Source organism: Schistocerca americana, chromosome X, assembly GCF_021461395.2.
Source record: "Schistocerca americana isolate TAMUIC-IGC-003095 chromosome X, iqSchAmer2.1, whole genome shotgun sequence".
In the NCBI taxonomy this organism is placed as follows: Eukaryota; Metazoa; Arthropoda; class Insecta; order Orthoptera; family Acrididae; genus Schistocerca; species Schistocerca americana.
Genome location: NC_060130.1, coordinates 574,795,159 through 574,809,933, shown reverse-complemented (window position 1 = coordinate 574,809,933; position 14,775 = coordinate 574,795,159). Strand labels below are relative to the sequence as shown.

Here is a 14,775-nt window from a genome sequence, read left to right as displayed (position 1 = left end):
TGTCTGTAAGTTTGAGAACAAAGCCATGAGCAGTGAATGGAGCACATCCAACACAACAAATGGAAACTTTCAAATGAACCATATTCTTTAGCACTGACCAATAGACTATGGGAACGGGATGGTAATCGAGATGTAGAAAACTTAATTCCCATATATGTCGTAGCTCGTATATACTTACACTTGACACTGTGTCCGTGCAGAATGAAGTATAACAAAGAACTGACTTAGAGTTCACAGATATTAAGTTTTGTAGTTGATATGAACTATCGAACGGCATCCCACTCCCCCCCCCCCCCCCCCCGCCCCCCGCTGTACAGGAGTACTGCAGATGTCGACGAAGGGTGAGGGCATGCAGGTGTCGATGTCAGTGGAATCAGTGGAAATTGTATGCGTACGCAGGTACCCCACAGGTACTTTCATCTCAAATGAAGCGGGTTGTGCAGGCGGAGCAACGAGATGCAGGTCCATTTCATAGTCAGTCAGCCACCATGGCCGGATGAGACAGCGGCTGGCCCTGGAGTAAGCGGGCGGGGCAGTTGATGGTGTGGTGGAGGCGTGTGTGGCCCTTAAGTGGATCAAGCCATCGATAGAAATGAAAGCATGTATTGATGCTCGGTCACATTCGTGTGGGGGTGTTAGGTTGTGTGCAATGTTGATGTGTAAGGGGCTGTCTGATGGTGGGACCTTGGGATCTGTCAACAGAATGAGCACTCGGTTGTCGAATGCCACTGTAGAAACATCGTTCACTCAGTACGGCGGCACGCTGCAGGGCAAACTGATGGTAGGTGTGTGTGTCTCCAACGTTGGAGGTGAATGCGTGAAACCTGCACAGGTTGAAACAGGGGGTGAGGTCGGGAAACCAGCAAATAGAGGCGAACAGTCTTCAGCAGAAGAGGTGTGCAGTGAGGTTGATGGGAGCACATCTTCATTCTTGATCAAGGATGGATCATCTGCAGAGTCTGACTGCAGCGGTGTGAGACCATCAGGGTGAACAAAAGCCAGATTCAGGCAATGCAGAGAAACTATCTGTGTTCGGTCTTTAATCATGATATCAAAAGTCATGTCCCCTCACTACAGGACCTTGTACGGGTCAAGATAAGGAGGTTAAAGAGGCTGCCTAACTGCATCATCATGCAGCATGTCATGGGAGCAGTCAGGGATTGTGGTGGAAACATAAGTCTCAGGCAGTGAGTGACTGATGGGCGGGTGCAAACGCGTTTCTTGAAAATGTGTACACATCCGGCTAATGAAATCTGGCAAGGGGGGAAGATCCTCACTAACCTGGGGAAGAATAAGTTCTCCCGGTAGGACCGGATTCTCGCTGAAAACAAATTCGGATATAGTCCCCTGTAGGTCAGGTTTATAGGTCAAGCGTAGACCAAGTAGCACCCATGGGAGAGCTTGCGGCCAGAGACTGTCATGGCACTGAAGGGCCGTCTAGAGGGTGCGGCGCCATCTCTCCACCAACCCATTGCTTTGTGGGTGATAGGCAGTAGTGTGTGTTTTTTTAATACTACAGATATTGCAGATGATGGTGAAAAGGGAGGATTCGAAGTGTCGACCCTGATCGGAGGTGATAGTGGCCAGGCTCCCAAAACGAACAATCAACGAGCCAATGAAAGCCTTGGCTACCATCTCGGCAGTAATTTTAGGCAGAAGGACAGCCTTGACCCAGCGAGACGAACGGTCAATAGTTGATAAGATACATCTATGGCCCTCCAAAGGAGGAAGAGGCCCGATCAGTTCAATATGTACGTGACAGAATCGGCCTGCGGGAATGTCGAACTTGCCCAGAGGTGTGGAGGTGTGGCAGCTGATCTTGTTGCACTGGCAAGCAACACAGCTGCATGTCCAGGTTTGACAGTCCCGTTCTTCCAAACAAAACGTTCTGACACGAGGTGTGTCATGACTTGAATGCCTGGGTGGGCTAGGTTATGCAGGGTGTCGAAAACCTGTTGCCGCAGCCCGGGTGAGAGCAAAGGGCATAGGGTGCCGGTCGAAGAATCACACCACACCTCATCTGAAACGCCAGGAAATTTAGCCTTTCTGAAAACAAGTGATGTTTGTGGGTCTTATAGGAGAGCCTGAGAATCTTCGTCAGAAGCTTGTAGGGAGGCCATATTAGAAAGATCAATGATGCAGAAGCAGCACTGATCCACGAGAAGAAATCTCCAGCGATGTTATCTGCACCCTTGATGTAACGGACAGCCGTTGTGAATTGAGAAACCAGGTCAAAGTGGCAGTAACGTTGAGGCACCTCAGATGGGTTGCAGAACGCTTCTGCCAGTGGTTTGTGATTGGTGAGGACAAAAAATGAACGTCCCTCAACGTCATGGCAAAAATGTTTGATTGCCTCGTAAACCGCAAGGAGCTCTCTATCGAATGCAGAATATTTTCTCTGAGCCGTAGATAATGTCTTGGAGAAGAAATGAAGGGCAGAAACCATGTCGCCCTTGCGTTGTTGCAACACTGCCCCCACCGCAATGTCGCTGGCGTCCATATTGATAAATGACTCAGCCGAGGGTCGGGGTGGGCGAGATTCACAGCGTGAGCTAAGGAAGTCTTCAGAGCCTTGAAAGCCTCTAGCATCAGAGCAGTCCAAGAGATGGGTTTGATACCGGAAGTTTGTTTGCCTGATAGCGAGTCCATCAGGGGTGCCTGAACAGTGGCGGCAGAAGGCAGATGGCGACGATAGTAATTGATGGTACCGAGGAAACAGCATAGCTCTTTGTAAGTAGCTAGGGGCGGCACAGATGTGATATCCTGCACACGAGATTTGGGACGCTGTATTCCGTCAGTGGAGACAGTGTAACCTAGGAAGGAGACTGACACATTGACGCAACTGAAACTTGTCTTTGTTGACCTCGACACCATTGGAGTTCGAGGTCTGGAGGACCATAGACAGATGATTTTCATGATCCTCCGCTGAGCTGCTGAAAACAAATATGTCATCCAGATAGGCAAAGCAAAACTCGAACTGTTGCAAGATAGAGGCAATGAAATGTGGCCACGTTTGCGCCGCGTTCTTTAGGCCGAAAGGCATGAAGTGGTATCAGAATAAACCAACCGGCGGGATAATAGCCAAAAATGGTTCAAATGGCTCTGAGCACTATGGGACTCAACTGCTGAGGTCATTAGTCCCCTAGAACTTAGAACTAGTTAAACCTAACTAACCTAAGGACAGCACAAACATCCATGCCTGAGGCAGGATTCAAGCCTGCAACCGCAGCGGTCTTGCGGTTCCAGACTCCAGCGCCTTTAACCGCACGGCCACTTCAGCCGGCGATAATAGCCATCTTAGGAATGTCTTCCAGTGCCATGGAAACCTGGTGGTAGGAGCGTTTACAATCATAACACTGAAAGTTGTGGCGCCTAATAACATATGAGTGAAGTCATTGATGTTCGGCACTGGATAATTGTCCATGACAGTATGAGCGTTTAAGCGTCTGTAATCACTGCATATTCGAAAAGATCCATCGTGTTTGGGGCTGAGGTGGATTCGTGAAGACCAGTTGCTGTCTGAAGGTTGCAGAACACCTGCCGCCAAAAGTTCATTAATCTGCTGCCGGGGCGTGTGCAACTTGATAGCGTTGAGGCATCGGACCTCATATCTAATAGGAGGCCTGGAAGTGGTAACATGTGTGTCGTTCCATCAGTGGCAGAAGAAACTGAGAATTGCACATGAGATTGGTTAACGTCCTGGTGCTGACTCTTCAGATGAGTAGGGCACGACGAGGTGTAGCTGTTAGCGTGAGTGGGTAAAGGTAGCACAAAAGCCACATGTCTCTTACAGGATCTAGGCGTGCACTTGTGTCAAGGGGATGGGTGCGCATGCAGCGCTGAGTGAAGGGGAACGGGTGGCAACTGTCCGATGTTAACCTTGCAGTGGACAACCGGCATGGGCAAGAGCAATGCTGGCGTTGCATGTGGGAGCACAGTGGCCGCTGGGTCATGTGGCTGGTGAGTGAGAGACGGGGCATGTTTTTCAATATGCGCAGTAGCTATCCGAGAGGTGGGCATGGTCGCAACATGTGTGCGACTGCCATTAACAGCACTGTTTGAAACACATGGCACTGGATGAGGTGAGTGCGACGGAGGGGGTGGGTGTGGGGGTGGGGGGTTGGAACATCACATGCAAGTAAAGTTTGTGAGAGTTCGAGCTAGGCTTGGGCGAGCAATCTTGTTTAGCTATCAGCGCCGTGGACTGCAGTTGCAGAAGCAAGGTACGAGCCGTGATGAGCTCGCTGTAAGTGGATCCGATGCGTTGTTTCAGCTTCTCATTGTTGTTGGCAGAATTGCGTCGCTAAGTTGTATTCTGGCAGTAGGTCGGTAGTGCTGGTCACAATGTTGCCCATGAGGGCAGAGCACTCACGTATGATATTGTATGTTGTGGTGGAAACAGAGGTGTACGTGCACGGTATGTGAGTGTTCATAGGATGGTGGAGCACTGAACCCTTTATGACAATTGGAGATAGTTAGTAATGAGACAAAATATCCATAGCAAGGATTGGTTCATTGATGTCGGCAATGTAGTGCGTCCACGGAATACTTAGAGATGGAGATGGGGTCACCATAACCTTTACTGAGCCTCAGGTAGGTAACATCGATGAGTTGACAGCTCATAGAAGTGATTTCATCTGTGAATAAGTGGGTGGAGCCATCAAAGTAGGTATGATCAACGTGTCAGCACCAGTTTCAACCAGAAAAGCTAGACCTGATGCAATGGCAGTCACATAGAGACGACCACTCGGTCGGGCGGATGAGTGAACTGAGTGTAATGTAAGAGGATGCCTGCTAGGCTCCCTGCACGACTTGATGCCTCTTAGTACCTGCAGTCGGTGTTTGGGTATTGGCATGGCAACCTGCACTTCTTGGCGTCAGTGCCAAACACTTTGTGGTACCAGCAGAAAAGGTGAGCAAGGTGAGGAGGAGGTGGACACTGCAAAAGTGGGGGCAGCTTGTCCTTATTGATTTGTTCCAGTAAATAGACCAGTACATAGGGTGCATGGGCGATCCTGGAGTCCTCAGACAGCAGAGAGAGTGAGCCGATGCTGCCAGGAGAAGTAGATGAGGTGACAGTGGAGCGAGCCCTACCTCTGCCAGCTGAAGGTCGGTATGCAGGGGCAGCTGTGCTGACGAACGGTGTGGGATGAAGTGGCTGATGTTGTCACAGCAGCGAATACAACTAGTCAGCGATGCACAAGCAGGAGCCGATGAACTCGAACGAGTGTGGTAACAGATGGATCTGTAGATCATTAGGTAGTTTGGCAGACCACACAGCCCATAGCGTGGCGTCAAGCATGGTATGCTCGAGCAACTGAAGGGGGTGCCAGAGTTGTGAGGGGGTGCGTTCCCCCATGTGCTCCTCGTAGAGAATCTTGATTATTAACTCTTGTGGCGAGCAGGCAAGCTGTTCCATTATAGTCTTCTTTGCAAACTTGTATTTTGCTGCAGGTGGCGGCAAAAGGAGCGGGTCACAAATCAAATCTGAGTGGTTGTGGAGGTGTGTGACGAGGCAGACAAACTTTGAGTTGTTGTCCGACACATGATGTAACTCGAACAGATGCTCGACGTGCACAAACCACGATGCCAGGTTGTCCTTGTATAAGGGCAGTAGCTTCATCAGGCTGCCAGGAGGGGGTGACAAAGGCAGCTTCGGTGTCTCATGGGGTAGTGGCTGAATTCAGGTTAAGTCAGAGGCCGGCACAGTAGGCCTGGATTTAAATCAGGCGAGTGAATCCATAGTAGCGGCAGCTGGTATAGTTGATTGTGTATCATGAAAACATGGCTCGGCAGGCACGGACGGTACCATGGAAACCAGTGGATGGACGGCACACGAGGGGGGCCCAGAAACTGGACTGTGAGTGATGAGTGCTGGATGGAAACGACCCGCTTCCGGAACAGGGTGAGAGACTGGCGCAGCAGACACAGATGGTGCTGTGGGAGTGGCAGGCAGTTGAGCGACTGGGAAAGGGGACTTTCACAAGTGATGGGGCAGGGGGGGTTGAGAATGAGAACGCCACCCACATGGAAACTATCTGATGCATAGCATGCCTGTAGTGCATGTGGCGGGCCACTGAGGCAAGGTAAGGGGTCCATGTTACGCAAAACACTGAATTGTGCATGTACATTAGACACAACTGGAACACCACGTGCATGGAACAGATGCGGTGCGGTTTGTAGTAATGGCGGCATTGCACACAGCCTGACAGTAACTGATGTTGCATGATGGTGGGTGGCTAAACACGTGTTCGAATTGAGATCACTTTGTTCTTGAAACAATCAAATTGAAGATACACAATTCGAAATATTGTTCAGTTCACATTTAACTGTCAGATGGGCATAATCTGGTGACACAAAGCCTGAGTCCATTTTTTGCTCTAACGGTGTAGATGTCGACTGCTGAAAACTAATGAGATTAGCACATGGCGTTGGTTGAGAATGCGAATCACTATGCGTAAATGATGAATACACTGTTGGCAAAGAAATGATGAAACTCAGTGAGCGGAGTTGTGCTTCCACATCTTTGAACAAGGCGTTGTTTGGCATGGTCGTTGCATAGTGCATATAACCTGTTGCATAACCACTGGCGCGGGAGACTCGAAACATGAATGAACTGTGGGGCCACCACTATGGGGACAGGATCTGTAATTGGGATACAGAAAACTTAATTCCCACATATAAATCATAATTACAGATTTTCGAAGAAACATAAAATTATGAATTCATACCTTTTTACCACATGGTGTGGTTTTCCAGACATGATATACTTTTATAGTGACTGATTTCTTTCACAGTTTGTGATCTGCAACCATGTACAACTTAATCAAGACAAATTATTTAAGCAAAACTTGCGATTTGGAAACTGTTATGGCTATGCCTGAAATTAATTAATTCTATGTGGAAGGTTTTGTGTGTGTGTGTGTGTGTGTGTGTGTGTACATGTTACAACTTCAGGTAAATCATTTATATAAATAATGGAAAGGAAATTTCCAAGAACAGATCATTGATAAAAACCCTTCACAGCTGGGAGGCATTCTGACATTTAATTATTTACATTAACTAACTGTTATCTGTTGTCCAAGTAAGACTGTGTTAGGCATACAGCATTCTCTCTCACTCCGTAGTGGTAGAGCTTCTTTATAAAAATATTGTGGGAGACAATATCAAAAGCTTTCCTGAAGTCCAACAGTGTTGCACAGATAATATCTTTATTTTCAAAACAATTGTATATTTTCGCTACCATTCACTCAGCTGCTTTGACTGTAGAAAGACTGTATCTGAAACCATACTGTGAGGAGGTAAGTATATCATTATGTTCAAAATACTGACTCATCTGTTTATGCATACAGTTTTCTATTATTTTTGATATTATGTGTATAAGTGATATTATTCAATAGTTATCTGGAGATGCTATATCTCCTTTCTTATGTATTGGTAGGACTCCATCCTAGAATCTTTGATCTGAAAGGTATCCCATGCTAATGATCTAAGATCTTATCACATTATGGTGTTTTATTGATGACTGTGATATTGGTACAAATGAGGAACATCAGAAAATAATACTCCTGCACATGTCACTTTGAAGTGCCCTGTTTTCAAATGTTTATTAGTAGGGACTGATTTGAGAAATATGTATGTGCTTACTGTTCCACTACAGTTTTGGAGGAGTAGGTTATGTTCTACCCATAATATGATTTACCACTTTAATATGGTTGGTAGTACTGTCTGGAGTTTTCTTGAAAATAACAGGTGTTTCAGTTATGGTTATTGCAGTCTCCTTCATTTTCCTGCTATTGGCATCATGTACAATGTTGTTTGGAGCTGACAAACACCAAGCCTCCATATATCAATTTAGTGAACAAGCTGTACTGCAGTTAGCAGTTAAACTTTATGTGTTGTATGTGGTATTTAAAATATCACTATACTGATGTAAGAATATGGACTGATGAATCACAGTTTGGAATGCATAAGACCACTAATTTCACTTTTTCTCAGAATATTGTTTTATCTAAATACAGTTACAGAAAATATTACATGATTCTTCACTTTGCAGCCTAGCCTCAGTACGTTTAGCTTATAAACTTGATATGACAGCTGTTTCCAACACTGTTGGATTATTGTTCATGGACTTGAAACTGCATCTCTGACTGTCATGACAAGTTAGAAACTTCCAATTTTTAAAAATCTGTCTAGATTTCACTGTCAGATACACCCCCAGGCTTTTTGGATAACTATTGCATTTCCATCTGTCTTTACTGAAAATAACAAGAAAAGTGTGACTTTCAGGAGCAAGTGATAAACAGACTGAAAGTAATTAAATACAAAGAAGAAGATAAGCTGTATAGTAACATAACACTTTTGTTACAAAACCACAGGAAAGTACACTATTCAGTGCACTGTATACCCCACTCTCCATGTGGTTTACACAATCCACACATTATGTTACAAAAATAAGAAGAAAGTTATATGTAATTGTGAGGCTTATCACCAAATTGGTGATTCATTACTTAGACTAGGAAGATATCTATAGAGGAAAGCCAACAAGACAATTAGAGAGTAAAGAAACTAAGATAAAATGTTACTAAAAATTACAGGTACAGTACTAGAATGATGCTTAGCAGTTAAGTGACTTTCACTATTAGTAGTTATTCATATTAACTGGCCACTGCAGCAAATTAAATGGCAAGGTTTTTACTGTAATGTTGCTGATCATGTTCTACAGCAGATACTGCATGTTTCAAGGGCATGCAGCTACATTTTGCATATTAATTATTGCAGAACACTTATTAATAATTGTTACAGTGTGGAATATTGTTCACTGTAAACAGTTTATGATAAGAATATGGTGTTTGTGAAAGGGTTATAGGAAAGAACAGAGACTTACAATGATTATTAGAATCATTAACTTACAATGATGAAGAAAGACCTCTGTGGACGTGGTAGAAGACATTTAAGCTGCAAAGTTAAGCTTTCAATAAATCGTAGACACTACCTAAGTTTTTCACCATCACTTTTAAATCTCATTTTCAATACTTTCACTTACTACCATCTACTAGTCTCATCACTAACAAATAATTTCATGCAACACAATTCATGGCATATGCCAATAAAGTGATAGCCTCAGGTATCACCTGATGAAGACAAGTCACATTGTTGAAATATTGTGCATGGCCGACACTGATACCTGGCAGAACACTCGACACCCCAAGAGCTTTCTTTGTACTTCAAACTTTGATTTATAAAACACTTTTCCCTAACATAATGTTTATGTTCTTCCTCTTACATAAATTATGTTGTCCATGATTCATCTTCTATGATTTTTTTCCATCACATTATCCTTTCTGTGTTGTAGTGAATCACAAAACAAAAATTTTTAGTTTTGGTTCTGGTACCTTCCTTCTGCTCTTTGCAGCATGTCACCTTCCATATTTATACTTCTTATTCTTCTGCTACACCATGTAATCACATTATATGGTGAATTATTATCTCTTGAAGATGCAGTAAAAATATATCCACTATACTAGGGAGCAGCAAACCTGGTGTCTGGATGGGTAAGTAAAGAAAGTACTACCTCCACTTTTATGCACACTTCTGCCACTAGTGTCATCACTTTACTCCTCAGTTTTCAGGAATCAAAAGCTTTCTGCCTGGGCATGTTTATCCAAACCTGGAGAACTATGTGCCAGTGGTAGCATGAATGAAGTACATAAACCCTGTTAAGGGTGGGTGTTTGTTTGGTAGTGATCACTTTTTCCACTGTCACCTGGCCAGCAAATGTTGCAGAAATGACACTGTGGCAACAGTGTACACTTAAGTCATGAACGAAGCCAGCTTAGGCCAAAGGCTTCTCATTGGCACTTAGAAGCTGCAGGAAGGCAAGGAGTGGGAGAAGTTGTCTACTCCTCCCAGCACCACTTTCACTGCACCCTAGTATAGTTTAATTACTGACACTCTCAACTCCAAATTAACAACAGGTTAATTTAAAAGTGAAGAACCCCCAGATCTACTATATGTAATCTACCCTCCATTCTTTGTCAGACTGAGTGGCATGAGGCATTTCACTAGGGAAAAAATTTGACTACAACACCATAATAAAGGCAGATTACGGCACAGATACTATTAACTCACACAAAGTGAATACTTTGAAAATCCACAATACATTTTTATAATTTGATTGGTCTGTTTCTTTATAAAATCTCAAAGTACCTTAAGTCACCATTACTGGTTGACAGACTATTTAATTCATTGTATAAAATAATTATACATACTGCACAATTCTGATATTAATTTGTAAGGTAATAATTGTAGTCATGGTCTTACTTATTCTTCCTATGTACAATACTTATTTGCCTGTAAGATAATAAGTATATTCACTGTCTTAATAATTCATGTTATGTATTAATTTACATTAACTCAACAGCTATATCTAAACCAATGACTACCATATTTAATCATTCCATTCACCTTTTTAGTATTTTTGGTAGTTAGTAACTTTCCTATATTATGTGTATTCACTATCTTGTTAATTTTTATTGTATGTAAATGACAAAGAATATATCATCTCATACAATCAGTGACTAATAAAGGTTCTTCATTTTTATCCATTCTTACAGTGGAAAATGTTCTATACATACACATAACACAACATAAAATCATTCTCATGTTTATAATTTTACTTCAAATGTGAGGAAATTCATTTATAACTCACAGTTTTTGTTCAGAATTAGATGAATGTGCACTACAGGACCATGGCTGTGAACACAACTGTATTAATACACTGGGTAGCTATGAATGTGGCTGCAAAATTGGTTATGAACTTCACTCAGATGGAAAACATTGTGAAGGTTAGTATTTACTTCGTAGTTGAATACACCATTACCTTGCACAGAGTGGTGTGTATAAATATTGTTATTAATTAAAGTTGTGTTAGGGATTGTAGGTATATCAATGTTACTGGGAGCTGCACTAAGGACATCCAGAGTTCAACTCTTGGATCTTGGATTTTGTCCACTTAAATACAGTATCAGCAATTTTTGGTTTTGTGTGTGTGTGTGTGTGTGTGTGTGTGTGTGTGTGTGTGTGTGTGCGTGCGTGCGTGCGTGTGTGCGTGTGTGTTTCTTTATTTGTTTGTCTTACATTGGTCAATGCTATTGTCCTTTCCTTGTAGCATTTTTCATTGCATTTCACCATGTTTAATTTATTCCCCATGACATAAACACTATCATGTATTTTTTTAATTATTTGTATTGAGATGTTATTTGTTTCACACAATGCCAGTGAAAAACTGACAAAATTCTATTCCACTATGAAGTCTAAGTTTTCTTAAAGTTTGTGCAAAATTTTTTAATAAACTCATTGAATAGCATTGAGTCATGCAGAGAAGCATAAAAAAGACTGTCATCTTTGCTGGCTTTTAGGTGAATCCTGAGCTAGAGTACACACACACACACACACACACACACACACACTGGTAGGACTATGTTTTGCCAGCTCTGAATACATAGTGCTAAGTTTGCAGTTCTGCTGCTTGGCTGGGGTGATGAATTGTGTTAGTTGCATAGGGCAAAATGAGAAAGGATGTGGGGAGCAGTAGGAAGGGTTGGTGTTGGATGGCAGACAGCATTTGTACAGAACAGGAATGTGAGAGGAAGAGGCAACAGGTGCACAAAATAAGATTGCAACACAAACTAGTGAGTAAGTTCAGCCCCTTCTAATTCACACATCCACATCATCATCATCATCATGCAATGCATGAAGTCACTAGTGCCAGTGCCTGTGTCACATTCCCGTACTGTGCACTTCTCACCCCTCCTTACCACATTTGTATACCACCCACTGCTGCCTCCCTCTCAGCTGTCAGTCACCCTTCTCCTACCCTCCTTCACACTCCTCTCCCCCACACCCCACCCTTTCTCCACTTACCCACGTCAACCGATAAGACTACTTTCCCCAGTGAAGCTGCAGACATGCAGTCCTGGCACAGTGTGTTCAGTCAGCATAATGTAACTGAACAAGAGAGAGGGAGAGAGGAAGAAGAGGAAGAGAGGGGAAGAAAGAGAGAGGAGAGAGGGGGGGGGGGGGGAGAGAGAGAGAGAGAGAGAGAGAGAGAGAGAGAGAGAGAGAGAGAGAATTTCCTTCAAATCTAGTGAAGTTTAGAGTCTTGTTTCTCAGTGCCTCTACTATGCATTGAGCTGTTACCCAATTTTTTTTATTTCTACCAGGACTTTCCATTACCATACTTTCTTAAAGTTTTATTGATTTTGTATAGCACTTGCATCAGGTTACAGTAATTACTATATATTGGTGTAACATATAAAAAGGATACAGTGCAGTGATGAATATCACTATCAAACTAACATGCCCCATCCTCACTCCTTTACTTCTGCCAGTACCTTGCCTCCAACCTTCCAAACATTTCAGAAGCTCTTCTGCGAGACATGCAGAACTAGCACTCCTGAAAGAAAGGATATTGCAGACAAATGGCTTAGTGTGTTTCCAGAATGAGATTTTCACTCTGCAGTGGAAACTGTGTGCTGGACCGAGACTCGAACTTGGGACCTTTGCCTTTCACGGGCAAGTGCTCTACCAACTGAGCTACCCAAGCACGACTCACACCCCGTCCTCACAGCTTTACTTTTGCCAGTACCTTGCCTCCAGCCTGCCAAATTTTACAGAAGCTCTTCTGCGAAACTTGCAGAACTAGCACTCCTGAAAGAAAGGATATTGCAGAGACATGGCTTAGCCACAGCCTGGGGGATGTTTCCAGAATAAGATTTTCACTCTGCAGTGGAGTGTGCGCTGATATGAAACTTCCTGCCAGATTAAAACTGTGTGCTGGATCAAGATTGGAGGTGAGGTACTGGCAGAAGTAAAGCTGTGAGGACATGGTGTGAGTCATGCTTGGGTAGCTCAGTTGGTAGAGCACTTGCCCATGAAAGGCAAAGGTCCTGAGTTTGAGTCATGGTCCGGCACACAGTTTTAATCTGCCAGGAAGTTTCATATTGGCACACTCCACTGCAGAGTGAAAATCTCATTCTACTCACTGAAGTATTTGCACCACAAACTGGAAATAAAGAGGAGAACATCAAAGATTTCCTAGAGAAATGAGAGATAGAAATTATGGTTGTGGAAGTGATAGTGATGGGCAGCTTAAATGCACAGTAGGGAAATAAGACACTAGGGTCCACTTGGATATGGGAAAAAGAAATAGAAAGGAAAGAAATTGGCTGAGTTTTATGAAAGAAATGTTCTTTGATTGTGGGCAATAGCTGGTTCAGAAACAAAAAACTAGCCAAAAGATAATAAGATTTGGTTGGGGAGAGAGAAGGGCGATGATGGTTACTGACTACTTTCTGACAAGAACCTGAATCATAGACTGTTAGTGGATGTAAATGCATTCCCAAGAGAAGTTTTCATTGGCGACCACTAAATAGTGGTAGCAAAAATGAGGATGGATAAAATTGAAGGAGTAAAAGCAGAAAGAGAGTAGAAGATAAGTGGGGAAAATAAAAGATAGGAAGGTACAAGAAAATTCCAGGGACTTACTTAAACTTAAAATTCCAAGCACTGAATGTGTAAGTTTGGAGAGGAATTTGGTAAATTCAAGGAGGCATTTGCAAGTTCTCTAGAGAACACATGTGGCAGAACGGCTCCAAGTGTAGAGGATAAAGAAACACCATGGATAAAGGAACGCCATGGTGGAATGAATAGGTAAAGGAGGCAGTGAAACAAAAGTAGAAAGGTTGACATGAATAGAACAGAAACAAAAATGAAGAAAATAAAAGGAAACATTAGGAAAGCAAAAATAAATATAAGGAAGTTGTTACAGAAGAAATGAGGAACACTTGGAGGAATTCAAATGAGAGTTGGGAAAAGTGATTAATGATGGTAAAAGGATGCTGTATAGAATAGCAAGGAGAGAGAGAGAGCAAGGAAGGCATTAACACAAAACTAGTAAATGGAGAAGTGGAGAGCTAACAACACAACTGTGTGAGATAATAATGATAATAATAATAATAATAGATAAGAAAGAGCACTTTGTCGAACTACTAAATGTGAGAAATAGCGATGAAGGGGGAGTAGAAATATGGCAGAGAGGTCTGGACAAGGAAGAAGAGAATGATATTACAGTACTAGAAGTGGAACTAGCAGTTAGAAGACTGAAAACAGGAAAGACAGCTGGGATCAGTGAAATGAAGTGTGGAGATGCTAAAGGCGGCTGGAAATACTGGGCTACAATGGTTATATAAATTGCTAAGATGCGTATCGACTCAGAAATGTGTGCTTGAAGAATGGGGAACAGGAATAACCATTCTGGTGTTCAATGAGGGAGACAGAAAATTATGTGATAGCTATCAAAGGATCAAAAGTAGCAAAGATAATGGAGAGGATAATAGAAAGAAGAAAGAGGGAAAAAGTGGAACATCAGGTAGAAGAAGAGCAGTATGGAATTTAACATGACAGATCAACAGTCAATCTTTAGTAAGAGGAAGATGATGGAAAGCATCAGGAATATGAGAAGGATCTATTAATGACATTTCTTGATTTAGTGAAGGCATACTATATTGTCCACAGAGGAAAAGTACAGGAAACTATGGAGAGATAGGGAATTGATAAATAAACAATTAGGAACTGTCAAGCAATGTATGACAAAAGCTTCAGTTGTGTCCACACCCAAGATGGAAGATTTGGTTGGTTTAGGGAATGTTGTTGAGTTGAGATAAGGAAATGTGCTGTCACCGGTATTATTTGTAATGGTTATGGATGAAATTG

The 14,775-nt window shown here is 42.9% G+C and overlaps 1 protein-coding gene across 2 annotated transcripts in view; it reads left to right on the top strand.

Annotated features, from left to right (window-relative positions):
* Positions 1 to 14,775, top strand: part of LOC124555244 (tolloid-like protein 1) — a 584,842-nt gene that overhangs the window by 458,281 nt on the left and 111,786 nt on the right. For both annotated transcript variants that reach the window (XM_047129105.1, XM_047129104.1), the window contains exon 11: positions 10,725 to 10,847. In XM_047129105.1, the coding sequence (XP_046985061.1) occupies positions 10,725 to 10,847 (123 nt within the window). The remainder of the gene's footprint in view (positions 1 to 10,724; positions 10,848 to 14,775) is intronic.